Source organism: Kogia breviceps, chromosome 13, assembly GCF_026419965.1.
Source record: "Kogia breviceps isolate mKogBre1 chromosome 13, mKogBre1 haplotype 1, whole genome shotgun sequence".
NCBI lineage: Eukaryota > Metazoa > Chordata > Mammalia > Artiodactyla > Physeteridae > Kogia > Kogia breviceps.
Window position 1 is genome coordinate 71,095,268 of NC_081322.1, and position 27,931 is coordinate 71,123,198.

Below are 27,931 nucleotides of genomic sequence, written 5' to 3' on the forward strand. Positions count from 1 at the left end.
CAGGGTTTTTTTTCCGGCCGTTTGTGAGCATAACTGGCATGGAACCCAAAGAAGAAGGACTTAAGTGACCATCAGTGTGTAGAAGAGCCAGTTTGGAGATGGAAAAAGTCATGGCTAGATAAGAAAAAAAAAAAAAAAAAACCACCAAAACTGTGTTTAGCCTTCTGAGGAAGAAATGAAAGCAACATCTCATTTTGACAACCAAACCAAACCAAAAAGCCTCATGGTTTTTAATAATAGGTTCCTGGAAAATATTTATGAATTAAATTGTAGATGAGCTCAAATGCAGTCCATAAGCTCCTAAAACACACAGAGTGTGTCTTATTGGCTGCCTGATGCAATACCTAGAAAAAAGGAAAGAGCGAATTCTGGGTAATTCTTTCCTGCTCCTGGGAGACAGACAGAGCCAAACCACATTGCTGTTTGGTTATTTGAGGAACTGTTTCATAGATTAGAAATTTATCGCACCTTGATCTTAAGTGCTCTGTTGGCTTTGTACTCCATTTTCCTGGAGGTTGGAGAAAGAGTGAAACGCCAAAGTCAACTTCAGATTTGACTCCAGCCTTTTTTTACTTCCTTCTTAGTTTGTCTAAATGTGCTTATGCTGGAAGCAAAAGACACGTTTTCCAGTCTGGAGAAGCTGATAACTGGCTTATGATCTCCTGACATAATATATGGCCAAGGGAAGCAGAAAAGAGAACTGGTGCAGGTCACCCAAAACATTCTGCTGAGCAGTCCCAGGGAACTGGATGGCCAGAGCTGACAGCACTTTATTCAGTTCCTCTTTGCTTCTGGGTTCTTGCACATAGATTACTCTTGTTTGTTTGTTTTATCTCCATCTTTTGTTCAAAAGCAATATGATTGTCTATTTGAAGAAAAGTCTGTGTGTGATGTGCTGTGATTTTTAAGGACACTTATTTAACGAGGTTATCTTTTCTTGACAGATTAGGAAACTAATTCACAGCATAAAACATTCAGCAGTTCTCAAATCCAAGCCTGTCACTAGTTTAATAAACATGAATCAAATGGCAGTCAACGCTGATAGCATTAATTGGAGACCACAGGACAAATTTCATATCTTCGTATCTGTCCCAATGTCACACCTAATTTGATCTCTTTCCTATTTTAGTGCATCTAGGGTTTTTTAAAAAACATGTATATTAAGTTAGATTTTAGAACTAGTTTCTTAATATTGTTAAAATAGAAAGCAAGTTTTGGTGTTTGCAGGATCAACTTTTGCTTATCAGGAAAAGAGATGTTCGTGGAACATCTTCTACAGGGTAGGGATAAAATATTCAGATCCTCTTATACTGTTTAGCTAGGACCATAATTCCAGCTAAATCATCATAGAGAAAACATGTATTAAGCCATTGAGTTCTGCATGTATTTTCCCCAGTGTTTTGTTATGTAATTTTTTAAGCATACAGAAAAGCTGAAATAATTTTACAGTGATACCCATAGATCTACTATCTCTATTCTACCATTAACATCTTACTTTATCACAAATCTGTCCGTCCATGGAGCCATCTTATTTTTGGGGTGTATTTCAAAGTAGGTTTATAAATGTGTTTTCATTTCTTACCAACACCCATATGGAAACATGTAAATCAGCAAAAAGTGAAACAATCCCACAAAAAAATGTTTGGCTACTTTTAATCCATCTTATCTGAGTTGGTGACTGAAGAATATAATACTCCAGTTGTTGGTACTTCGGTGCTTTTCTTTCTCCTCCTTTTCGCATCATCCACGAAAGGCTCTGGGTAGCACTTGGCAGGCAGGTTTCTTGTAGCGCCCACTGCTGTTAAACTATGTGTATCGTTTGTATGCTTATGGCAAACGCTTTCCGTGGCTGTTCTGATACCCGCCCCTCTCTGCTCTGATGAGTTACTGAGGGTGCGATTTGTCAGTGAGCTAGTCACTTCCTTCATGAGTATCCCTCTAGTCTGTTTAAAGTGACCAGACGTGCTTTCATCCTACGTTATAATTAGCCCTCTAATAATTTTTTTTTTAAGTTCCAAAAACTCGGTGAAGTTTTGTTTTGCTTGTACTGCACGGCTTGTGGGATCTTAGTTCCCCGACCAGGAATCAAACCCAGGTCCTCAGCAGTGAAAGCACAGAGTCCTAACCACTGGACCGCCAGGGAATTCCCTTGGTGAATTTTTTAAAACCAAGTTTAAGGTTTAACCTTGACTCTTAGTAAAAGATTTAACAATGACTATTAATAAGATTCCTAGGAACAGTCATGTTGGCCTTCCTCCACCCCTCACCCTCTTCCTCTAACTTCTTTAGAGGCATAATTTCAAATATGGGAAATCTAAGGAAGTCAGTTCCTGATGTTAGAGAAGAATTCCCAATTGATAAAATCCTGTTTATTTACAGTTGGCCCTTCTTTTTTTTTTTTTTTTTTGCGGTACGCGGGCCTCTCACTGCTGTGGCCTCTCCCGTTGCGGAGCACAGGCTCCGGACGCGCAGGCTCAGTGGCCATGGCTCACGGGCCCAGCCGCTGTGCAGCATGTGGGATCCTCCCGGACTGGGGCACGAACCCGTGTCCCCTGCATCGGCAGGCGGACTCTCAACCACTGCGCCACCAGGGAAGCCCGGCCCTTCTTTTTTAAAATATCACTGGCTGACACCTTGATGTGTAGTATGCTTCATAAAGAAATATTATCTAATATTCTCCTCCAGGAAATTATGTTTTGTGTATTTCTTGAAAATTGGGGCATTTGTTAGCTTTGAGTCATATTAGATATCCAGTATTTTGTCTTTGAAAAGTACCTTTGAAAATGTAGCATAATCATTATATAGGAAGAATAACTGAAATGTTTTAACAATTATATTTTTCTTTTTATTAATATCATCAAAGGCCTGAACTTGTAAAGCCCTAGTTTGAATCACATGAACCACAGGTTTGGTGTTTGTCTATTATATATAATTTACAATCCACATGCCTTATCCAACTCATATAAAGTAATTACTTGGGACTTCCCTGGTGGCGCAGTGGTTAAGAATCCGCCTGCCAATGCAGGGGATATGGGTTCAAGCCCTGGTCCGGGGAGATTCCGCATGCCTTGGAGCAGCTGAGCCCGTGCACCACAACTAATGAACCTGCACTCTAGAGTCCGCGAGCCACAACTACTGAGCCCGTGAGCCACAACTACTGACCCTGTGTGCCACAACTACTGAAGCCCACGTGCCTAGAGCCCGTGCTCTGCAACAAGAGAAGCCACCGCAATGAGAAGCCTACGCACTGCAGCCAAGAGTAGCCCCTTCTCACTGCAACTAGAGAAAGCCTGCACACAGCAATGAAGACCCAGTGCAGCCAAATAAATAAAATTAATTAATTAATTAATTTTTTAAAAAAAGAAAAGAGCAGCAGATGTCTGCCTGCATTCTGAGTCTCCCCATTTCCTTTAAAAAATAATAATAATAATAATTTGACCCTAAGGATGTGTTTTAAGGATATCAAAGGATATATTGCAATATATTTTGTGAAGCAATTAGAAAAACTTACAGTATTTTCATAGGAAGAAGTCTGAATTATAATCAAATTTTGTTTGACACTCACAGGCACTTAATGAAAGCATACTAACTAGTTGTTTCTTGTCTTGCAGGGTAATTTCAGTTTATGTTCATTCTTTGTCTAAATAACCAGACTGATCATTCTCTTTCTTATAAATTAAAATTAGTATTTCAGAAAAATGTCAAAACTTTTCCCTGTCCAGATAAGGAAAATTAATAATTTAGCATGTTCAGCTAGCAAGTACAGATGTTACAAATATTGAATACTGATACTATATTCACAGTAAAAACAATCTTAGTGCTAAGAAGTCTGTTTGAATTTTAAAAGTAAATCTGTTACAGAGGAGACTTCTTTTTCAGCCTTTTGGTTGAGCCTTTATACAGTGTGATTTTCCTTCAGTAGAATTCATAACAGCACTTTCTAAAAGATATTCTTTCATAAGCATTGGTATTTAAGAATCCATGCTCACTTATCAAACAAAATGTGAGCTACAGGAACCAACAGAGAGAAGTTCATCAAATAGCAACCATTAAATCCTGAGCAGTGTTTATTTCTTTTAAAATTCTGGACATTTTTTTCTTAATTCCATCTGTTGGACAGCATTCATTTGAGTTGGCCTTTAAATTGTACTACTTGGTGAAGCACTAGAGAAAGAGAAGACTTTGGCAAGTTAGCATCACAAGAAAATAAATCATCTCCATCAACCGTACACCATAACCCCATTCAGAACATTCTGGTTTGAAAGCAAAGTCCAAAGAAATGATTACATTCTGCTTCTAGGGAAACCAAAGCAGACAAATCAAGTATTTTGCTTGGATTTGAATGGAAATCAGCAACTCAGACACGCATCAGGTGGTTCTAATTTGTTCTTTTGATGTGATTCAGATTTTCACACAAAGGCCAGATCTAGTAGTAAGTTTTAATCTGAATTCTGATAAATTGTGCTTATAAAAGCCTGTGAGATGATCAGCAATGAGAGGCTTTCACTGGAGTATGGGCACTCTTGTGGTTTTTTCAGAATAGAACAAGAAGTCAGGAAGCAAAAAGCTTTGCAATTAGTAAATAAACCAATCCTATAAGGAAAAAAATAATATATCTGTAAATTAATGATTGATCCCTCTGCAGAATCTTTCGATAACTTTTTAAAGATGTTGGTGGAGTGTTTGATCAATATCCGTGAAGTCAAATAACTGTGGCCTGAGCTACTTTTCTGATTGTATAATCTTTTATAGTAACTAAGTCTTTATGCCTTTCCTCCCCTTCCCCCCCCAATTAATAAACAGAAAAGAATGAAGAAGAAGAGCAAGAAGCAAAAATGGAACTTAAACGCAGACTCAGCAGAAAGGTGATGAAACTATGATGGTTAATGAGCATGTGTATTTTGAGATATACTTCATTTTTTAAATGCAAATCAGCGGTTTACATGTAAATCTGATATTTAGGAATAATTATTCCTAGTAGTCTACTGACTGATCACAGACATTAAAATCAATGTAATGTTTACAATATGAATTATGTTTATATTAATGCATAATATGCTAATTTTGAAAAGTCAACAGTCAAAAGTTTTCAATTGCATTTGCCAATTATGAAAATAACATATAATCTGTGTGAAATTTTTTTAAAGGCCAAAAGGAACAAAAAAGACTAGAAAATCGTGCAGACGTCTCCCATTCAGAGATAACCATTATTAACATTTCAATGTATAGTTTGTAAAAATGCTCACCGTTTCCATGCAGTTTGGGAAACACTGAATGAATACTTTGTCATTACTAAAGATTCTGAGCTGGGTGAGTAATTTATTAAGTGAACTTGATCATCCAGCTTGCCTGCTGCAGTGCTACCCAAATTGACAAATGGCTTACCTCCCAAACTCAGACCATTGTTTCTACCCATTTATGAAAATATAAATCTGATACCAGGGCCCTCGCTTTTTTCGGTAAGTGTTAAAATAATAATAATCTTTGGAAAAATTAAGCACTATCAGAGTTTATATTTCATTATAAAACCTTGCTCAGTAATTCTTCAGATATACCTTTCACAGCTGGATAAGGCAGGATGCATAAAATATGACATCTGCAGCAAAGAGTGTGACCTGAGCCACATTTATGTGGGCTGGCCGGGGCGTTCACAGCCAAAACATTCCAAGGCAGAAAGAAGAAGCACTCCATTCCCACGGAAAAGTTGGAGACTGTATTTTGAGAGGTTTGGGGTTTGATTTTTAGGGAAAAAGAGCCTTAATTCATCTCTTTTTTTTCCCTCAAAATCCCAAACATCAAACAATAATCAAGTTTAAAAAGACACTATAGGGCTTCCCTGGTGGCACAGTGGTTGGGGGTCCACCTGCCGATGCAGGGGACATGGGTTCGAGCCGCGGACTGGGAGGATCCCACTACCGCGGAGCGGCTTAAAAAAAAAAAAAAAAAAAGACTATAAACGGAATTTCTTGGGATGGCTCTTCTAGCAATTCAATGGCCATTAAGTTACCAGCTACAGATAAGCAGTAACCCCTCCTCCTTACTCCAGCTCACCTCTGTCATACATACAGTCTTTTCTTAATCCAGCTGGGTCCTTCTGGGAGACAACAGAGCTGCCCTACCCCCACTGGTCTGTACCACACAGAGCTCCCTGCCATGGGTGCAGAATATTCCATAGCACTAATAGCTACCCCATAACTGGAACGGCCCTGAAGGGCAAGACTAGATGGAGAACTTCTGACCTCTGTGACCTTTGGTCACTTGCATTGTGGGAAGTCCCCAGAAGCAAGGGTTTCTCTACCTTCTTAACCCTACCTGCCCTAGAGAGGCAGTAAGAAGCTAGCAGTATAGATAGGACAGTAACTGAGAGTATAACAGAGCCACTTAGATTTTTCCTCCCTTTGTCCATCACCTACCAGGGCTTTATGAAGATAGAAGGAGCTGCGGTTGCCTTATCCCAGGTCAAGTAGGCTCAGGGTGTAGACCCAGACCTAAGAATCCTTGAATGCCTTGAACGTTAGAGCATTGACAGCTCAGCCTCTGGTTTTACTCAAGACGAAACCAAGGAACGGGGAGATTTTTGACCACAAAAACATCCGTTTTTGTTTGTTTGTTTGTTTTGTGAGTGCTTAATTTTTCCAAAAATTGAACCCATGCAAATAAGGAATGCCTCCAAAGAGGACCACTTAAACCATGGATAGTCTGGCTGTATATAGAGTATATGTATGGAGAGAAAAATACCGAAAATAGACCCGATAGCTAAAACATAGGCCTGGGTCTACCTCTCTGACAATACTGTCACACCTCTCAACTGAGAAAGGCCACAAAAGCATGAAACTTAATAGCAGACAGTACATGATGCCTGTTCAACCAGGGGCCAAGTTTCTTTAGTCTATCAGAACAATCTCTGTCTGTTCTTGGGCTTGAGAAAGCACCATGAGCGGAAAACAAATACACACAGGGCAGGGTAGATTAAATATAACCATAAATTTGAATTTGACAAAAACCACAGGGGGACTCCGAGATATTAGAAGTGTCTTAAGGTTGCAGCTGGGTTTAAGCAGTTGTGGCCTCACTGAAGTGCAGTTTTCCAGTGCATCCCCCCACCTCATTGCTGCATATCGGCTTTTCTGGCCAAGGGTAAATGTCAGATCTGGACCTGTGTCCTTAGACTCTCACGGAAGACTGCCATAGGCACACCCTTCACTGGACCATTCCTTTGTTGTAACTTTGTGCATTTCTGAATATGCAGGTTTAATACAGTAGGGACAGAGATTTTTATTCTCATTTCTACAAGTTGTAGGGCTTTTGTCTTGATAATTCAATCTTCAAACCAGCCGTACTATATCTGGATTACTATTGTGTCTGTCCCCCGTGTCAGAGACGACAGGCACCTTTATCACAATGCCAGGCAAGGTGGGGAAAACAGCATAATGCAGATGGTTGCTAAAGACTGACCTATCTAACAATGGTGATTTTTATAGTTGCAAAATTAGGGCACACTGCTTTCTAGTTCTCATTAGAAACTCCCAAGATGCGGCTGCCTTTTTTTTTTTTTTTGATATCTGAAAGTGACCTTATGTAACCATAACTTTGAAGTACTCCATAGAAAACGTGCCACCATGAGGCTGTAAATGGTTTACTGAACTCATCCTTGTCCTCCTGCAGCTCAGCCTGAGACCCACAGTGGCAGAGCTGCAAGCTCGAAGGATCCTGCGGTTTAATGAGTATGTAGAAGTCACCGATTCACCTGACTATGATCGCCGGGCAGACAAGCCCTGGGCCAGGTTGACACCTGCAGACAAGGCAAGACCTCAGTGGCTTGAGCCATGATTTTATTTATGTATGATTTTATTGTATTTGTAAAAGCTACAATACCTACTTACTGCCTACTTCGTCATCTTAGGAGACTAGGTATTGCCAAATATCCCAATAATTTTCTGCCTTTGATTATTTAAGACACTTAGGTGATACATTAAATAATATCAACATATTTCTTTCAGTTAAGTCTCAGAAAAAACTTGTTCTTTGTTACCATATAGCCTGCCTGCATTCAAACCTGGATTGGGGTGGGGCATGTTTCCCACAGCCATGATTTATCCTTACTCGTAGAAAATATAACTTATACAAGTTACTCTTTTAAAGGGATACGTTAACAGTGGAAAAGGTATTGATCTCTAATCAAGGCTGGCACACTTTTTCTATAAATGGCCAGAAAGGAAATATTTTAGGCTTTGTGGGCTGTCCAGTCTTTGTTGCAGTGGCTCAGCTTTGCCTTTGTAGCATGAAAGCAGCCATAGACAATGTGTAAGTGAATGGATGTATATGTGGTCCAATAAAACTATATTTATAAAAACAGATGGGGGGGGTGGTGTGAAGAATTGGGAGATTGGGATTGACAGTATATATACTAATATGTATCAAATAGATAACTAGTGAGAACCTGCTGTATAGCCCAGGGAACTCTACTTCACAGTAGAAACTAACACAACATTGTAAAACAACGATACCTCAATAAAAATAAATAAATAAATTAATTAATTAAACCAGATGATGGGCCACATTTGGCCTATGGGTCATGGTTTCCCAACACTTAATCTATATCATGGCTCACAGTTCAGTATAACTGAAATATAGAGAGGGTTCCATCATGAAGAAAGACTAATTATTTTATGAGTACCATGGTTACATAAAGAATTTTGCCAACCATTTGTTTGTTCTTAAATTCTTCCCTTTACCATTTTCCTGATCCCCCAAATCATGGTTTCTAATTTTTGTCTCTAAGCCAAATTCCATATTGAATAATCTCATGCCACAGCCAATCTTAAAGCTAGAACTAGGTATTTAGTTACACTCTGTGCTGATGCCCTCTAATAGGAGATTTCATTCTGTAAAGCACCTACTATGTGTCAAGCTCATATTGGAGATACAGATTCAGTAATTATTAGCTCATAAGAAGAAATGAAAACTAGAAAGGAGTAAGATTACAAAGGAAGAATGTGCCGAATGAAAACGGAAGGGAAGGAGGCTGGGAATAGAGCCTGAGAAACCCAACACGAAGTGACAGAAAAACGCTGAAAAGAAATGCCTGTGAGGTGGGGGAAGAGAAGATGTAGCCCGGCAGCCTAGAAAGGGGAGTGTCAGCTCACAAGTGGTTAGTAACATAGTGAAAGGAGGCATTTTAGCGGACTGGCTGTGGTGGGGACCATGAGACTAAAACACAACCTCAAGAGTCTTGCTGTGAAGAAGAGGGAGGATAAGTAGTCACTTGAGGGAAAATGATTGTGGAGGCTGAAAGCTTGAGTGAGTAGAATTGGAAAATAAGAATATCAAGGGAGGGGCTTCCCTGGTGGCGCAGTGATTGGGAGTCCGCCTGCCGAGGCAGGGGACGCGGGTTCGTGCCCCGGTCCGGGAAGATCCCACATGCCCCGGGGCGGCTGCGCCCGTGAGCCATGGCCGCTGAGCCTGCGCGTCCGGAGCTTGTGCTCCGCAACGGGAGAGGCCACAACAGTGAGAGGCCCCCGTACCGCAAAAAAAAAAAAAAAAGAAAAGAATATCAAGGGAGTGATTTTTTAATTTATGGGAAATACCTGAGCAACCTTTTATGCCATGAGGAAGGAGCCAAAAGAAAAGGAAAGTTTGCCTATATAGGAGAAAAAGTCAGTAAGTGATAGAGTAGGGCATAATCAGTGGTGCAGCACGTCAAGGATTATGCAGAAAAGGCAAGGAGGAAACCCTTGAGGTTGGGATGGAGAACACAGGCTGAGGAATGTCCCCTAAAAAGGAGGCTTCCCCCAGGCAGGGGAAATCCCTCAGATCGAGGGCAGCCATGAGGGCACGAAGAAGACTGATACTCAGGTGGTGGGGCAAGCTTACCATCAGTCAATACCACGTTTCCTGTAGGAAATAGCAAGTTTATGTGTTACCAAGAATTGCCTATTAACTACTTAATGTGATTTCTTGCCCTTAGGCAAGAGTGACTCAGGTCACTCAGTGTTATTCAGCTGACACATGGGCTGCTCTGGAGGGTCTGAGGTGGCTTGTTTACATATCTGGTGTCCTGGTGAGCATGGCTCAGAGGCTAGGCTTATTACCAGCTGGGCTCAGCCAGGGCTGTCCACTAAAGCACCGACATATGGCCTCTTCAGCATGGTGGCCTCAGAGTTGTCAAGCTTCTTACATGGCGGCTGGCTTGTCCCAGAGCAAGTGCCCCAAGAGAACCAGGTAAAAGTTGCATGGCCTTATCTGACCCAGCTTTAGAAGGCACCCAGCCTCGCTTCCATCACATTCTGTTAGTTGCCGGCAAGTCGTAAGGTCAGCTCAGATTCAATGGAAGGGGAATTAGCTCTGCCTTTCAGTGGGGGAGTGGTGGCAAGGTCATATTGCAGAAGAAATGTAAGCTGGAGTTATTATTGCTGCCATCTTTGGAAAATGCAGTCTGCCATAGCTACCACTCCCAGTTACCACGTTGCTCAAATGTTGAATTTCAGAAAGGCAGGTAGGGTGTGGCCAGGTAAATGATTAAAATGAGAGCAAGTGCAAAGTATACAAGCAGTGAGAGTCTAAATGATTAACCACCCTCCTATGGAAACTACATTTTCCATACTCTAGAAATAGTCCTTCCTAACTCTTGTCTGTTGGTGGAAGGTAAAGTTTGTCCACCTCTAGCTATAACAGAGAGGGTTTTTCTTTTTAATTTTGTGTTGAAACAAAAATAGATTTTTGTGCTGGACTTTTAGGCTGCAGGGGAGACGTACTTGGTCGAGTTTTCTTCTACAGGATTGATGTCTCTACACGAGTAATTTGAAGCCACATGACTTTCACATCTCCCCTGCAGATGGAACCTTGAGCCCCAGAGCACAGCCAGAGGCCCTCCCCACTCACATCTGAGTCTCATTTTCTCCCTTTGGCATTGTCTCTCCCATTAACCCTGAGACTTTTGAAGGTCTAAAGGACTGCATTTTTAGAACCGGATTTGTATTGTAGGTATTTTCTCCTTGAAGAAAAATAAGAATAATTTCTTTTACAAAGAACAAAATGTTGTATATTTTTTAAAGATAGAAAATAGAAAAAAGGCAACAATGTAAAATGCTTTTAATTTATAGTACTTTGTATATATACAAGTGACTTGTGTTTATTGGCGAAAATCAGAATATTCAAAAATACAAGAAGAGGAAATAATAATTACAGTGCACATCAATGCATGGTATTTTTTTTTTTTTTTTTTTTTTTTTTTTTTTTTTTTTTTTTTTTTTGTGGTACGCGGGCCTCTCACTGCCGTGGCCTCTCCCGCCGCGGGGCACAGGCTCCGGACGCGCAGGCCCAGCGACCACGGCTCACGGGCCCAGCCGCTCCGCGGCACGCGGGATCCTCCCGCACCGGGGCACGAACCCGCGTCCCCTGCATCGGCAGGCGGACTCCCAACCACTGCGCCACCAGGGAAGCCCAATGCATGGTATTTTTAAGAATTTCTAAAAATATTGTTTTCAACCTAACACTGAAAAAAGTAATCTGTTTTCTCTAGATGTTAAAAGATTTGTATAATGTAATGTTATTGCCCAGAGATACTAAAACTATCAGTGGTCTTAGTATATATTTTATTTTAGAATGAAGACCCATGCTAATCATTATCGTAACAAGCATTTCTGGATTTCTGTTGCTTTTTACTTTAAAATATTCATAATATATGACGATAAGATTTATAATAATGTATTTTTTCAATAAGGTAATCAATATAAAAGCCTATAATTTACCTTTATATTAAAAAAGAATTTTACTTTTTAACTTTTGAACTGTATATCCCATTTAAAGAAAAAAAAACTATTGAAAGTAAATATTTCTACGTCTGCTCTCAAAGTGAACACTGAACTTCCTGCCAGCCTAAAGGAGCTATCCTTCTCTCTCTTTTCTTAGTACTATTTTCTTAGCCCCACTAAGATACCACTTTGCATTTAAAAAATTTTTTGAACTTCAAATGTAAAGAAAAGGGGTCAGTAGCCAATTAGTCAATAACCAATCAATGCCCGTTCTATGAAAACACTGTGCTGGGTATTCTGGGGAATCTCATAGACCTGGTAGTCTTGTTAAACTGCCCAAAATGGGAAAGAGAAGTAGTGGGGAAAACGCATTATTAATTGTGAACTTGATTGAGCTTAAATCACCTTTAACATAAAATTTTTAATTTTAGAATATCTGTGCTTGGGTAGAGCACTAGAAACAGATACACATATAGTAAGATATCTGTGGCCTCTATAAGATATACATGGCTTATATAGATATCTGTGCTGGAGTAGATGAACCCTAAGGTGACCAAGGAGAGCCAGAGAAGGCCATCAACTTGGCTTGAAGACCAAAGCGCCCACAGCAGTTGCCAACTCCCTGGGGTAAGCCATGGAAGCTCCATGTAGAGAGGAGAGGGCGGGCTGTGGAGCAGGGCCCTTCTGGGTTTGATTCCTACTTGGCCATTTGGTAGATGTTTGACCTTGGCCAAGTCATTTAACTTGGGTTTCCTCACTAGTAGAATAGAGCTAATTATATCTATCCTGATAATTTAGTAGATTATCTATAGAGTTCCAGCTCATCAATAGATGATAGCTCTTCCCAGTATTACTTTCATGGTCAGGCTTGATAATCTAAGCTTTGTTCCCCATTGGTGACATTTTCATTACTCATTGAAGCCTCAGTTTACAGTCTAGTCTAAATTTATCCAATGAAAGAGAATCCAGAATTTTTCAGATGATACATGGGTTTGTCCAAGTTACTCAGTAGTCATTTATTAAAACCCTTTTAATATATTAAATATTGTCTTAGATACTGGGGACATAAAGATGAATAGAACATACCACCCTCCCAGGAATGCACTGTCTAAATAGGTCCTAGGGAAGACTGAGATTTTAACTCCATACAGAGATGTTCTTTGGCTTATTCATGGTTGCCCAGGCAGCAGAGAGTACACTTATCTAACCATGGTGTTGAGCTTGATGAGTAGTCAAGAAATCCCCTCCATGTCAAACATCAGATTTTTATCAAAGAAATAAGCAAAGACATCGAAATGATGGGAGTTCTAGTTAATCCTCATAGCTCAGGTTATTTGAGAAGGCAGCAAGTCCGTATATTCAAGAAATCACCTCTTGCTTCTGGCCAGGCTGACCCCTGAGCTGACTGGGAATGATAAGCAGACCTTCCATCACCAGTCATCATGAGTCAATCTTAAACTTAGTTCCAGTCATTTTTGTTTCCTTTTTCCTTTCGATAATTCTCATGCTACCAAACAACACTACATATTTGGTGCCAGTACTGTCTCCTGTGGACTTGTTTTGTTTCAGTCTGAGAAATACCTAGTCTTGGCCGAATGACTCCCCACTGTTGACCCAACTCAGCACCATTCAGACTTCAATCCCACTACGTCAGCCTACCTCTTTCTATCCCATTATCTTTCAAAAAAATATCAGTCCCATTTACACTTATGTGAAGAGTTATTAGACTTAAACTGGTCTCGTTCATATAGAAGGGAGTTAGGATTATTGCACATGTACTTCCCTAACATAAAGTGTATTTAATTACTTTTTTCCTCTCAAAACTCTCTCAGGAAACCTTCTCTTTAAATAGTAAGAAGGAGACTTCCCTGGCGGTCCGGTGGTTAAGACTCCACACTTCCAACTGCAGGGGGCACAGGTTCAATGCCTGGTCAGGGAACTAAGTTCCCGCATGCTGCACGGTGCGGCCAAATAAATAAATAAATATAAAAATAGATAAATAAATAGTAAGAGGAAATAACTCTTGGAATAAAAGGGTGGTCTTCAGTGAATTTTTAAAATGAGTATTGCATTTCTTTAACTGCCTATAGTCACATCTTCCTGATATATATATTCAAACAACCAGCCCCTGTAATTTCACATCACATTCATTGCCTATAATTGACTCATCATTTCTAATTACAAGCTAGCACACACAACATGGAGATGTGAGACGATTATCTGGATGACTTAGGCCCTGAAGCTCATTTTATTGGAAAGAGCATGGGACTTGAAGTAAGAAGGCCTATCTAGCACCATACGAAGTCACTGCAGTATTACTGACTGTATCCCCTGTGCTATACATTACATTCGTATGGCTTATTTATTTTGTGACTAGAAGTTTGTACCTCTTAATTTCTCTCACCTATTTTACTCATCCCTCTGCTACACCCCTCCCACCCCAGCGACCACCAGTTTGTTCTCTGTATCTGTAAGTCTGTTTCTGTTTTGTTATGTTTGTTCATTTGTTTTGTTTTTTAGATTCCACATATAAACGAAATCATATGGTATTTGTCTTTCTCTGTCTAAGTTTATTTAACATAATACCCTCTAGGTCCATCCATGTTGTTGCAAATGGCAAGATTTCGTTCTTTTTTTTAATGGCTGAGTAATATTCCATTGTATATATGCACCACAACTTCTTTATCCATTCGTCTGTCAATGGACACTTGGGTTGATTAAGGAAGACTTTCTGATGGATATTAATTGGTGATGAATATAGAGAGTTTTTGCTATTTTAGCTGGGTATCAGCCAGATATTGGTTCTGGGTATCAATTTTTACAGTGAGTGAAAAAAGTATCCTCACTGTTGATCTCACTTGTGAAACAAGATATATAGTCTTATCACAGGGAACTTGGGCCCCGAAATATTTCTCTACTTGATTCATCCTCTTTCAAAAAACCATTAGCAAGAACCATTGCCACAGTCGCCAGACTCAGGTTCCTCATAGAAACTATAGGGGCTGAGGAATATATTTGGAGAGACAAACAATCTAAGACTATAGGATTTAAACATAACATTGAAAGCAGCATTGGGGAAAAGCTTGTATATTGCAGAGTGATAGCTAGTGATGGGAGAAAGCCAGAGAGAGGCCTCAAGGCTTTCTTCTGTCTTCTTCCTTTTCTAAAATACATCATTTTCCAACCACAAAGTAGATTTTCTTATCTCTCTGTAAAGCCATTCTCTGTGGTTTGTAATGTCATTCTGTTTCAGCTGAAGAGTCCATTTCTCAGAGGTTATGGGGATGCTTTTATTAGTATTTTTTCATTTACATGAGGAAAAACTTCTTCCTAGAAAAATTAGGAAATACAGATAAGCACATAGTTGAAACCGAAAAACTATCCATGATCCAACCAGTATTGTTAATACATAACTAATGTTAACATTTTGATGAGTATCTCAGCTTTTCAACCTGAAAGGACATAGCATCTCTTCCAACCCCAGCATGTACATGACATGGATTATGTGTTCAATAAATAGTAATAGTAATAGGATTCTACTTGATATTTTCTTTGAGTGGCTTGAAGTGTTGTGCTGAAATTTTTAATTCTAATTGTCTGAACTTTCAATCTGAAAGAATAAGGAGCAATTGCCTTCTCTGTAGCTCTGTGGCAGCTCGTCAAAGCCATGTTGCTGTGGGTGGTATGACATGCAGAACTATCATAGGAAAATGATATTGTTTCTCAAAAAATCTCATGACCTGTGCTATCCTTGTGGTCATCGAGGATGGGGGATGTGGGTGACTCATAGATCAGGCCCCAGGGTGAGTTTGACAAAGGCCTCCTTCATCTTTGCCTCGTCAATGTCACCTGAAGGAAATCTGTCCTGGTTTTTGTTTGGCTGTAGTATTGACATTTCATTTGTCATACCTTTACCGAGTAGAAATTAGAAATGCCTTTCTCCAAGACATTTCATCAAAGAATGTCTTCTTCATTGATGCTGTGTATACTGAGGAAATATGTGATCTAAATAACAATTCAGTTTATCTATTTTTTCCTATTTAGGCAGCAATAAGGAAAGAACTAAATGAATTTAAAAGTACAGAAATGGAAGTTCATGAAGAGAGTCGACAGTTTACCAGGTAGGTAAACAAAATGCAGTTGAGCAAATTAAAAATGAGTAGGATGGTAAATTTATGTTACATGTATTTCATCACAATTAAATTTTTTAAAAAATATAGCTTAACACAACACCATCTAGTGAACATTTCTAAAATTAAGTCTTTTTTTTTCTTTCAAAGAAGTCTGAATCATTCTAAAGGGCTATGTTTTCATTTCTTTCTTAGTTTTGTTTTCTGGCCCCCAAAACAAGTATCAGCATCATTTATTCTGCTCTTGAAGAAACTCAGTTGAAGTTTTATACCCAGAACAGATGCTGGTGAGAGCCAGTGTGGGCACATATGTGTCTGCTTTGGACTCACATAACTTAGGGTACAAACTCAATTTTTATTTTTATTTTTATTTTATTATCTTTTTTGTGTGTGTGTGGTACACGGGCCTCTCACTGTTGTGGCCTCTCCCATTTTGGAGCACAAGCTCTGGATGCACAGGCTCAGCGGCCATGGCTCACGGGCCCAGCCGCTCCGCGGCATGTGGGATCCTCCCAGACCGGGGCATGAACCCGTGTCCCCTGCATAGGCAGGCGGATTCTCAACCACTGCGCCACCGGGGAAGCCCGAAACTCAATTTTTAGAAGACGTAGCTTAGAAAGGAATCCGATTTTTACTGCTGCCACAGAAGATCACTATACTCCTACCATTTTTCCTCCCAACACACTTCAGTTTCACACGCTGCTAAAACCAGAAGGGACCTGAGTGATCATGTAGTCTGACCCCCCCTACTTCACAGGTGTTCTGTTTATTTCTCTCATGGGTTTACGTGCTTGCTATATGTAACAGGTGTTATATAAGATTTTTCAAAGAATTTGCATGCAAATCAAATCTTTGAAACTTGAATTGTTAGAAAAACATACCAGGACAGATGATTACGTGAAGAATACCATTGTAGGTCTTTCTGGAAAGCAAATACTGACCCCAAGACTAGAAACAGCCTCTGTAGGGCAACCATACATCATGGTGTGACAGCATCGTTCCCTGCTGGGGATAGTGTCCCATGATAAAGGAAGTGGTGATGTATCTTCATAATTTAATAGCAAATCCCTTCCCTGAGGTTTATGGGGGCCTGCTTGCTCCATACCTATTGGTCCTATAATAATGTCTGGCATGTAGAAACATTCCCCTTTCCCCTAGGGATAGTTCTTCCTTATTTGTTTTGTTTTCTCCTGTATCATATTTATTTGTAAATGCATGTAGGGCTTTTAGACATCCTGAATATATAGACTTTTTCTCTATTTGAGTGCTTTATCCTATCATAATCTACTCTTAGACCCATCACCTTCCCATATCAAGCAGACCTATTTGTCCTCTCCTTTTCTCCCTTCTACTTCTGGGGTCAGGAAGAGTTCATGCTAATATCTGACACTGTGGTCACCCTTCTCCAGTTAAGTTGATCATCATAAGGCAGCTGGATATTTATGGTGACATTGAGCTGGCTGGGACCTCCAGGAAACTGGGAAGATGCCATGTGTTTGTGTCATTCAGTCCTGACCCTGAGAGTCCTGAGATGTAGTGACTGCACGCAACCCAGTTTTTGACATTCGGGATAGTTTTCCGTCTGTATAGTTTTCCTAGGAATTGTAGTAACTGATTAACTCATTTTCATTTGATAGCATTGTATGAAGAATAAATTACAATAGAAAATAATCAAATTTTTAAAATGCACTTATATGAAAGTTCTCATTGTATGAAAATTAAACATTTATACTCAGATAGGTCCTTCTTCTTCTGTTGTATACTGTGACCAAGTAAAAAAAGTAGGATGTAGGGAGAAATGAAGTTCATTTCTTTTTTATCTATGTATTCTTATGTACACAAATAATATATTCTAATTAAGCATTCAAACATCACAAAAATGTATCAAGGAAAAGTGAAAACTTCCTTCACTCCTTCCCCAAATTCACCCCCATTCTCACAGGAACCACTGGTAAAAGTTTGGTGTAGATCTTTGTAGACAGTTTTCTGTACATTCACAAACACGTATATATATGTGATATATGTGTACGTATTTATATGCATTTATGTACCCCTCTCAGTTATACACAAAGACAGCATCTAGAAAATCTGTCCATGTTAGCATATATTTCATTCATTTGAATGACTCTATGGCATTTCATAGATAATACGGTATGCTGTAAGTTGTTGAACAATTATTCTATCGATGGATGTTAATGAAAATTTTAGTTTTCCATTATTTAAACAATGCTACCTAACTTTCTTTGTAGATACACTCTTTTGCATACATGCCAGTATTTCTGTAGTATACAAGTATTTGCTATATCCACTAAATGTATATTTTTTAACATTTTGAGAGATTACTATTCTCTTGTCTTTCCAAAAGACACAGTTTTCATTGCGACCTCCAGTTTATGAACATGACTGGTCTACTCACCTTCATCAGCATTTGGGGGTGGTGGTGGTTCTAAAGAATGAACAATAATATCCTATTTCATTGATTTCTATAAGGTTAGGCATATTTACATATTTTTATTGATTTTTTTTTTTTTAATTTGATGTGCTTTGACCAGTCCTCTTTGGAGTTGTTTGTCTTTTTCATATGGATTAGTAAAATTTGCTTGGGCTTCCCTGGTGGCGCAGTGGTTGAGAGTCCGCCTGCCGATGCAGGGGACGCGGGTTCGTGCGCCGGTCCGGGAAGAGCGGAGCGGCTGGGCCCGTGAGCCATGGCCGCTGAGCCTGCGCGTCCGGAGCCTGTGCTCCGCAACGGGAGAGGCCACAACAGTGAGAGGCCCGCGTACCGCAAAAAAAAAAAAAAAAACTTCCTTAAATATTGTGGATATCGTCCCTTTGTTACATGTGTCACAATACTTTCCCCCAATCTGTAGTTAATGTTTTAACTCTTTTTACGGTCTTTTGTTTAAATTTTTGCATATTCAAATGTGTCTATATTGTTATGTTTTAGTTCATTATTTTGTGTTTTATGGAGGAAGGCCAAGATTATAAAACTTATCTTTGATTTTTATATGTGCTTTTTTTTTTTTTTTTTTTTTTTTTGCGGTATGCGGGCCTCTCACCGTTGTGGCCTCTCCCATTGCGGAGCACAGGCTGCGGACGCGCAGGCTCAGCGGCCATGGCTCACGGGCCCAGCCGCTCCGCGGCATGTGGGATCTTCCCGGACCAGGGCACGAACCCGTGTCTCCTGCATCGGCAGGCGGATTCTCAACCACTGCGCCACCAGGGAAGCCCGATATGTGCTTTTTTTAAATACTTAAATCCTTCATTCATCGGGCATTTATTTGTATGTATGATTCAAGGGAGTAAACTAACTTTACTGTGTTCTATTTTTGTTGTTGTTGTTGACTTTCTTTGTTCTAAATCAGTAATCAATTGTCCCTATGCCATTTGTTTCCCCCTTTATGTGAAATTCTTCTTATTAAAAGAAGACCATTAAGGATCAATTTCCAGATTCTGTGTTGGGCTCTAATGAGCTGTTGTCTGTCCTGGCACTGTGTCACACAGTTTAATTAGAATCAATTTGTAGTATATTTTAAAATCTGATGGAGTCTTTCACCTTTAAAATTCTATTGGCTATTTTTCTGTATTTATTCATCTACAGAAATTTGGAGTGTTTGTGTGTGCTGTAAAATAGTCAATTGTTATCTTCATTGTTTAAGCAAATATTAATAGATGCAAACAGGGATGACTGCATTTCAAGAGAAAATCATAGGCTTTTTTTTTTTTTTAACAGCTGATACAAAGGTAAGAGCTTTAAAAGTTTTCCCAGAAATGTATTGGTTAACAGTCTTTAAAATGTCTTTTAAAGTCACTGGTGGGGGAAGGGGTGAATTAGGTGAAAGGGATTAAGAGTTACAAACTTCCAGTTACAAAATAAATAAGTCATGAGAGTGTAATGTACAGCATGGGGAATACAGTCAATAATATTGTAATAACTTTGTATGGTGACAGGTGGTAACAGACTTATCATGGTGATCACTTCATAATGTATAAAAATACTGAATCACTATGTTGTATATCTGAAACAAATATAATAAGTCAATTATAGTTCAATTTTTTAGAAAGTTAAATTTCTGGATAAGGAATAATTAAATATTCACATCACTAAGACAAATATTCCTTGCTTAAGTATTCTTTAAAACTTGGCAGTAAAGCAAATGTCTCCTGTGATTTTTCCATCAATTTATATGACATCATTAGAATTGTATTCCAGTAGAGAACTATTTAGGCTCTGAGGCATAAAAATAATACTTATGATTTTTTAAGTTGTTTGCAGTATTTCTTTTAAAAGGTGAAAGGTTTGGTAAATACTGCTGAGTCTTATCAAAATACAACATATGATAATGTTTTTACACTTAGAAAATGGCTCATGTAGGAGATGGTGGTGCCCTTAGTCTCAGCCACCCTTGGAAGGAATAAACATGCCATGGATCATGACCTGACCATTTAAATGCAACCCAGATAGAGAACAGCTCACTTATTAGCCTTTCTCATTAGTGCCAGATGTTATCTCCTTATATCAAGTAAGCCTTCCCTTCAAAATCTAAACCTATTAACTGCCTGTGATTTAGAGTGGTTCATAAAAGGGTTGAGACAGTCCTGCTTCTTCTGCCCAGGCACCTCTTTAGCCAGTGATGATCTCCCACACGGTGGTGTATCAGTCAGCACTGGGAGGACCCATTCCTATACATAGCTTCCTTTGCTTCTGTATCTCTGTAGAGAGTCACCAAAAGCTGATAACATTGGTTGCCTCTGGGAGGGAAATCAGATGACTGGGGCAGGCATGGTGGGGGAGACTTCACTATTCACCCCTACAAACCTTTTGAATTTTTGAAACATAAGAATGTATTACCGGGCTTCCCTGGTGGCGCAGTGGTTGAGAATCCGCCTGCCGATGCAGGAGACACGGGTTCGTGCCCCGGTCCGGGAAGATCCCACATGCCGCGGAGCAACTAAGCCCTTGAGCCATGGCCGCTAGGCCTGCGTGTCTGGAGCCTGTGCTCCGCAACGGGAGAGGCCACAACAGTGAGAGGCCCGCATACCGCAAAAAAAAAAAAAAAAAAAAAAGAATGTATTACCTAGTCAAGAAAAACAAATTTAAGAGAAAAAAATGAAGGATCCATTTCCAAAGTCCTCTTTCTGTAAATGAGGAGTCCATCACGGTGGCTTTTCATGACTAGTGTGCTGGCAGTAATCCTGTGGCACTCCTGCTCTTCCTGTACCGAGAAGACACCTCTGAAAACTCCATCCTGGGGTACGTTCTCTGCTTGTTTGACCTGAAGAGGAACTGTAGTGATCCACTCTTTCATCTAAATTCCCCCAGTTTCTCCAGATGGCTCTTGGAATTGGAATGCATTCTAGGGTCATGTGAGAAACATGAGGATAAGTGGTCCCCATAAGAATTCATCCTTTGGCCTGCAAGGTACCAGGCTTTAACCTCTGTTCTTTAGGACACTTGCTGCCTGTCCAGCCACATACTGTTTTTTCTCCCCTTCAGCAGCTTCCCACCCAGCCTACTGTCCAAAACCCAGAAGACCATTTGAAGGGCACTGTACTAGTTAATGGGGCCATTGCAATTCACCATGGCAAAGAAAATCCACTTCCCTTTCCATAGTAAATGGGATTTCTACAATTGAAAATAATTCTCTAAATTATACAGACATGTAAATTGTTTGAAAAAAATTTACGTAAAAACTAAACTTTAAAATGGTTACAGCTGAGTGGTAGGATCTATGGTTAGTTATAACCTTTGGATATTTTCTGATTTCCAAATTTTTTTGTGTGTGTGTGGTACATGGGCCTCTCACTGCTGTGGCCTCTCCCGCCGCGGAGCACAGGCTCCGGACGCGCAGGCTCAGCGGCCATGGCTCACGGGCCCAGCCGCTCCGCAGCACGTGGGATCTTCCCAGACTGGGGCACGAACCCGCATCCCCCGCATCGGCAGGCGGACTCCCAACCACTGCGCCACCAGGGAAGCCCCAAGTTTTTAAAAATGTCAACATGTATCAGATTTATAATCAAGAGAAGATATTGCTTTTAAAAATAAACTTTGAATTTTGTAAATAACATTTTTAGAGTGTGCAAAGGTAGCATTTTCATATATATAATTTTATTAGCTTTTAAATTATTTGCTTATTATATTAAGCAAAGGATCATTAAATTGACAACTCTTAGAGTCAGAATGGACCTCAAGAGATTATTGGCATAATGTTAAGTGGAAAAATCCAGATACTGACTAAAGGGGTATGTGTGTGTGTGTCTGTGTGTGTCTGTGTGTGTCTGTGTGTGTGTGTGTGTATATATATATATATATATATATATATACACACATATGGCAGTGGTTTGTTTTATTTTAAAATTCAGATGCATAGAAGAAAAATTAAGAGAGAACATTAAAACACTCAGCCATAAAAAAGAATGAAATGTTGCCACTTGTAGCAACATGGATGTACCTATAGAATATCATACTAAGTGAAGTAAATCAGAGAAAGACACATATTATATGATATCACTTAGGTATGGAATCTAAAAAATAATACACATGAATCTATATACAAAACAGAAACAGACTCACAGACATAGGAAATAAACTTATGGTTACCAAAGGGAAAAGGGAGGGTGGGAGGGATAAATTAGGAGTATGGGATTAACAGATACAAACTACTACACATAAAATACATAAGCAACAAGGATTTACTGTATAACATACAGAACTATATTCAATATCTTGTAATAACCTATAATGGCAAATAATCTGAAAAAAATGTATATATATAACTGAATCACTTTGGTATATACCTGAAACTCCAACAATATTATAAATCAACGGTACTTCAATGTAAATAAAGAAATAAAGAAATAAATGCAAGTAATGCCAAATCTTATTTTAAAAACTCTTAATGATTTGTTATAGAGAGAGCCTATGGGTGTTATTTTGCCTTTTCTCTACCTTTCAAATTTCCTAATGCAGCTATGTTGAGGGGTGTGTGTGGTGTGTGTGTGTGTGTGTGTATTTAAAGAAATTTTCTCATTCTGTGCCACCTTAAGTTTTTACTATCCAATGTGGATTTACAGATAAATTAAACCACTCTTTTGAGCTTCTAGATAGGTTTATCAAAATGTGACATGGCAGGAACTACACCTGTGACCTCAATAAACATTAATTCAGGGGCCCTCCACAGAGAAATGAGAAGGCTGCTTCTGCATACTCATTTCTCTCTTGGGTGATACTCTCTTGGGTGCTCCATTTATTTGCTACCTGGACAGAAACTAAAAAGAATTGCAGAATGCTGCTTCGACCACCAGAGTTGCAAGCATGGCTCCCTATTCAGACTAACAAAATCCCATCCAGCATGTCATCTGACTTCGGTTGAACAAGGAACAGTGGTTTAGGAGAGTCTCCTCATTTGTTTAACATAAGTGGATATGCCATGACCATTAAACTCTTTTACATAAAGGGGAAATGAATTATTCAGGATTTCTGTATATATCAATTAGGAAATTATAGGAAAGTAGTATTTTATACTTTGTGAATAATTTCATATGTTATGTTATCTGAATGAATTTACAGGAAGATGAGGAAATTTTTATATATTAATTTGTAGAGGAACTGTTATGGAAAATAACTATCTTTACCTGAATTCCATGACTTAAAATTAGCTTTTTCCTCCTATTCACTCCCTCTCAACAGTATGAAAATAAGAAAGATTTATTGCAGTTTTAACAAGAAAAAAATATAGATAACTTCAAATTTGCGTTTCAGGAAAGTTCTGAAAAAAGGGTGGACGAAAAGCTTAAGTATTGGGCTTCCCTGGTGGCGCAGTGGTTGAGAGTCCGCCTGCCAGTGCAGGGGATGCGGGTTCGTGCCCCGGTCTGGGAGGATCCCACATGCCGCGGAGCGGCTGGGCCCGTGAGCCATGGCCGCTGAGCCTGCGCGTCCGGAGCCTGTGCCCCGCAATGGGAGAGGCCACAACAGTGAGAGGCCCGCGTACCACAAAAAAAAAAAAAAAAAAAAAAAAAAAAAAAAAAAAAAAAAAAAAAAAAAAAAAAAAGCTTAAGTATCCTAAGAGCACAGTAAACCTATTATTGCTTCGTTAACTTGAAGCCTAAAGGCAAAATTGTCATTCTGTCAGACAGGCAAACTTCCCCCAAGGTAAAGCTGAACTTCATGTACCTTAAAATGAATGCAAACCACTGAGTAGTACCAAACTTAAGAATAATTTGCATTTTCAGGACCTCTAACCATACAATTTTAGAGTTGATTTTGAAGATAAGATGCCTAATTTAAGTAGGATATAAATGTCCTTTTCTGATTGGATAGTGCAAGAAAATATACGGGTTTTTTGACCAGATCTGGGCAGTGCATATGAAGAGAGGTTACATTTTTACATTTCTTTTCTTTTTTTTTTTTTAATTTTGGCTGCACTGTCTTAGTTGTGGCACAAGGGATCTTCACTGTGGCATGTGGGATCTTTTAGCTGCAGCGTGCCAACTTCTTAGTTGTGGCATGCGGGCTTCTCAGTTGCGGCAAGTGGGATCTACTTCCCTGACCAGGGATCGAACCTGGGCCCCTGCATTGGGAGCGCAGAGTCTTACCCACTGGACCACCAGGGAAGTCCTGAGGTAGCACTTCTGACCCCTGCAGCTTTGTCAGCATATTATTGCAGTCACAGTACTGGTTAGTCATCCTTTCTTCACCAGTGTAGAAGCTGTGCTGATGGCCTGACCTTCCAACAAAATCCAGTCTGTGAACTCTTTCTCTAATGGATCCATGGGCAAATAGTAGCAAATTGTAGTGTCCTGCTAATTTTTGGAAATTAAAAGCAGGACACTTTCCAGGAAAATGCTGGGCTTTAAAAGGTTCTAGGGCTTCCCTGGTGGCGCAGTGGTTGAGAATCCGCCTGCCGATGCAGGAGACACGGGTTCGTGCCCTGGTCCGGGAAGATCCCACATGCCGCGGAGCAACTAAGCCCGTGAGCCATGGCCGCTGAGCCTGCGCGTCCGGAGCCTGTGCTCCGCAACGGGAGAGGCCACAACAGTGAGAGGCCCGCATACTGCAAAAAAAAAAAATAAATAAATAAATAAATAAATAAATAAAAGGTTCTAAATCTCTCCTCGTCCACTGGCTACTCATTTTGTTGCCCTGTCTGATTCTTAATTTACCTTCCTTATCCCAGAGACATTACTGATGGGAAGAGAAAGGCTCTCTTGTCAGCCTTCCCCCCACTTGTCCTTTGAATCCAAGACCAAGTGAAGATTAGGACATTATGGAATGTTTAGTGTATTAAATCTAGCAAATTTGGAGAGGCCTAAAAAATTTGCTAAATTAGATGAGTTTGTATTTAATTCCTAGGAAAAAAAAAATCTAACAAAGAGGGACCTTTGATAGTTCATGGTGTGAAGATCCCGCAGGTGCAGTATGTTTGCCTGTATTGTCCAAGGTTGAGTCAAGAATTGAACTCATGGTGGAGTTTTAGTCACAACATGTTTGCTAGTTTGGGAAAACTTGGTATATCCTATTTCTGTTTTGACTTTTGGAAAGTCAAACATGCAGAAGTAATATCACAAGTTCCATGCATCCTGCACACAGCTTCTCCAATTAGCAACTTATGGCCGGTCTTGTTTCATCTGTTCTTATGTCATTTTCATTTTTTAATGCTTTGATTCAACACAGCAACATTTATTAAGTAGTACCATAAGCTAGATATTGTATTCTGTGCATATATTAAAGTGAATAAGCCCAAGTCTTTCCTCAGCGTCTCAGGATCTAAAAGGAGATGCACGTCTATACAATACACATGCGCGCACACATACACACACACACAGTTATCAATAACTGGTATAAACCAAACGTTATGGGTACACAGAAGAGAAAGTAATTAATGCTTTCCCGAGAGGTGGAGAAAATGGAGTTTGGGGAACTCACAGAGTAAGATTGTAGGAGGTAGAGATGGCAAGAAAGGGTAATGGAAAAAGAGAGCATTTCGGGGGCAAATGATTGGAATTTCGGGTACCTTGGGAGTAGTGGTGGAGTTAGAAACATGGGTTGGGCCACCTCCTAAAGATCCTCAATCACCACTCTAAGACATTTAAATTTTATTTTGTTGGGAGTGGGGAACATTGCAGTGATATTAAGAAAGAACTGGGATGACTGGATCAGTATTTATGATAATAATGCCATTGGCAGTGTGGAGCATAGATTTGACCTCCAAATCCATGGGCCTGAGACAAGGAAATGAATTTGGAGTCTGGGCAGATGAAATGTTAAAAAGAGTTGCATAAAATTGTTGAATCACTGAAGTAGGCTGAAGAGGTGGATCAGATAAAGCCTTCTGGAGAAGATGGCTTTTGGCCTTGATCTTAGATATGAAAACATAGATGGAAAATGAAGGGAGGGGGTTGCAGTATAAGGGAAGAGTATGTTCAAAAGCAGAGGGCTGCAAAATCACAAGGAATGTTCAGGAACTCTCAGGAAGGGACATGAAGCCAGCCAGCCAGCTAGCATGCTGTTAACGTAGTGCCAGCAAAAGGCGGTGAGGGCTTGAATGGATTCATAGACGGGCGCTCGGGGCAGGGCTTGGTGACTAATGGGTTATGGAGGGTGGAGGAGAGAAGTGAGTTGCAATCTTAGGTTTCTAGACTGAGAGTATTTTAAAAGGTAGAACATTTAACAAGATAGAAAGTATAAAGGCAGGTTCACAAGAAAAGGTAATTTGTACAGCTGTACACGTGCTCAGTATGTTGTCTGTGGAACATTTGGAAGGAAATGCCTGGTAGGCATATGGAAATGCAGGTGTAGAAAGTATCCACACATTTGGAGTCATCAGCAAGAGGTGGTGAGAGGCTGAAACGAATGAAATAGTGACTATTTGATGGTATTTTCCTTTTATAATGACAAACCAGCTGTAACCAAATCCTTCATGAAACATTTCACTCTGCTCCATATAGGTCAGAACATGACCCTCCAGAGTGGTGATGTTTTGTGTATTGATTGCTCCCTATCCCGGATGATACAACCAGCATCTTTTGTAGAGGGGCTGTCTCTGCTTTCCCACGTGACGTTTAAAATGGTATTCTGTCCTGACAGTAACTTAGAACAGTAATTCAGTTGGGGTTGCCAGGGCTGCCTTTGATCATAAACATTGCTGTAACTTATTCATTTCACTGAATGCAGAGTTGTATTTCTCCACCATCTCACAGAGCTTCTGTTTCATATTTCAGGTTTCATCGTCCATAATGAAGTGAGGGACCCTTTGGAAACAGACTGATCATCTTTGGGGGAATCCTCCCTTCCTGAAAGCCTGATATTGCACTGGGATTTGAATGTGTGTGTTTCCGTTTAACTTGTGGTGAAGGAAGCGTGTGGAACGTGCTCCCCACCTATACAGCCCGGATAGGCCAACAAGCAAAGGGAAGGGTGCAGCGACTCTGCTGGCCAGCCTGTGGATTGATGGTAAGGGATACCATGGTTACAGCACTTATTCTCCATCAGGAGTTTTAATCAAAGATGAGCAGAAGACAATCGCCGGTTCCCCGTTGCCAGAAAGCCACATTTAAGAGTGCGAGTTAAAGAAAACTGGGGAATGGAATTTCTGAGCACTGGAGAGGGGTGGGGGTTGAAAATCAGAAAGCAGGAGAAGTACTTCATTATGTTAATGAAAAGAAGAAATGGAAGCATAAAGTTATTTTCAAAGTAGGCTTTTGGTAATTGAGGACTTATTAAGGGATTTGGGAGTTTAATCACCGAAGGTGGATTTCCTGAAGACCTGACCCTAGAAGAATATTCTTGTTTCATCATTATATTGGTACAGTGTCGTACCATTATTTTCTGTTGTGCCAGTGAATTCAGTTGCCAGAAATAAGTCTGCGTGTTTTCATGTATCTTTTTCTTAAATGCGAGAGGCTTTTACTGACTCTTAATAAGCATGCTTACCCAAATTTTGTTGCATGCTTTAAGTAGCATAGCTATACATACTTTACATTTTTTTTTTAATACTCCTTACCTAATGTACCAACCTTCTACAAGGATTATAGGACTGGGAATAAAGTCAG

General features: G+C 39.8%; 1 protein-coding gene across 19 annotated transcripts in view; it reads left to right on the forward strand.

Annotated features, from left to right (window-relative positions):
• Positions 1–27,760, forward strand: part of PHACTR2 (phosphatase and actin regulator 2) — a 254,793-nt gene extending 227,033 nt beyond the window's left edge. For 11 of the 19 annotated variants that reach the window (XM_067010932.1, XM_067010937.1, XM_067010947.1 and 8 more), the window contains 4 exons: positions 4,804–4,865; positions 7,666–7,803; positions 15,798–15,874; positions 19,482–19,520. In XM_067010932.1, the coding sequence (XP_066867033.1) occupies positions 4,804–4,865; positions 7,666–7,803; positions 15,798–15,874; positions 19,482–19,509 (305 nt within the window). In that variant the 3' untranslated portion in view covers positions 19,510–19,520. Of the gene's footprint in view, positions 1–3; positions 129–4,803; positions 4,866–7,665; positions 7,804–15,797; positions 15,875–19,481; positions 19,521–27,100 lie in introns of those variants that run through there. The other 8 variants (XM_067010933.1, XM_067010940.1, XM_067010945.1 and 5 more) reach the window with 2 other exon arrangements.
• Positions 27,761–27,931: the final 171 nt, after the last annotated feature.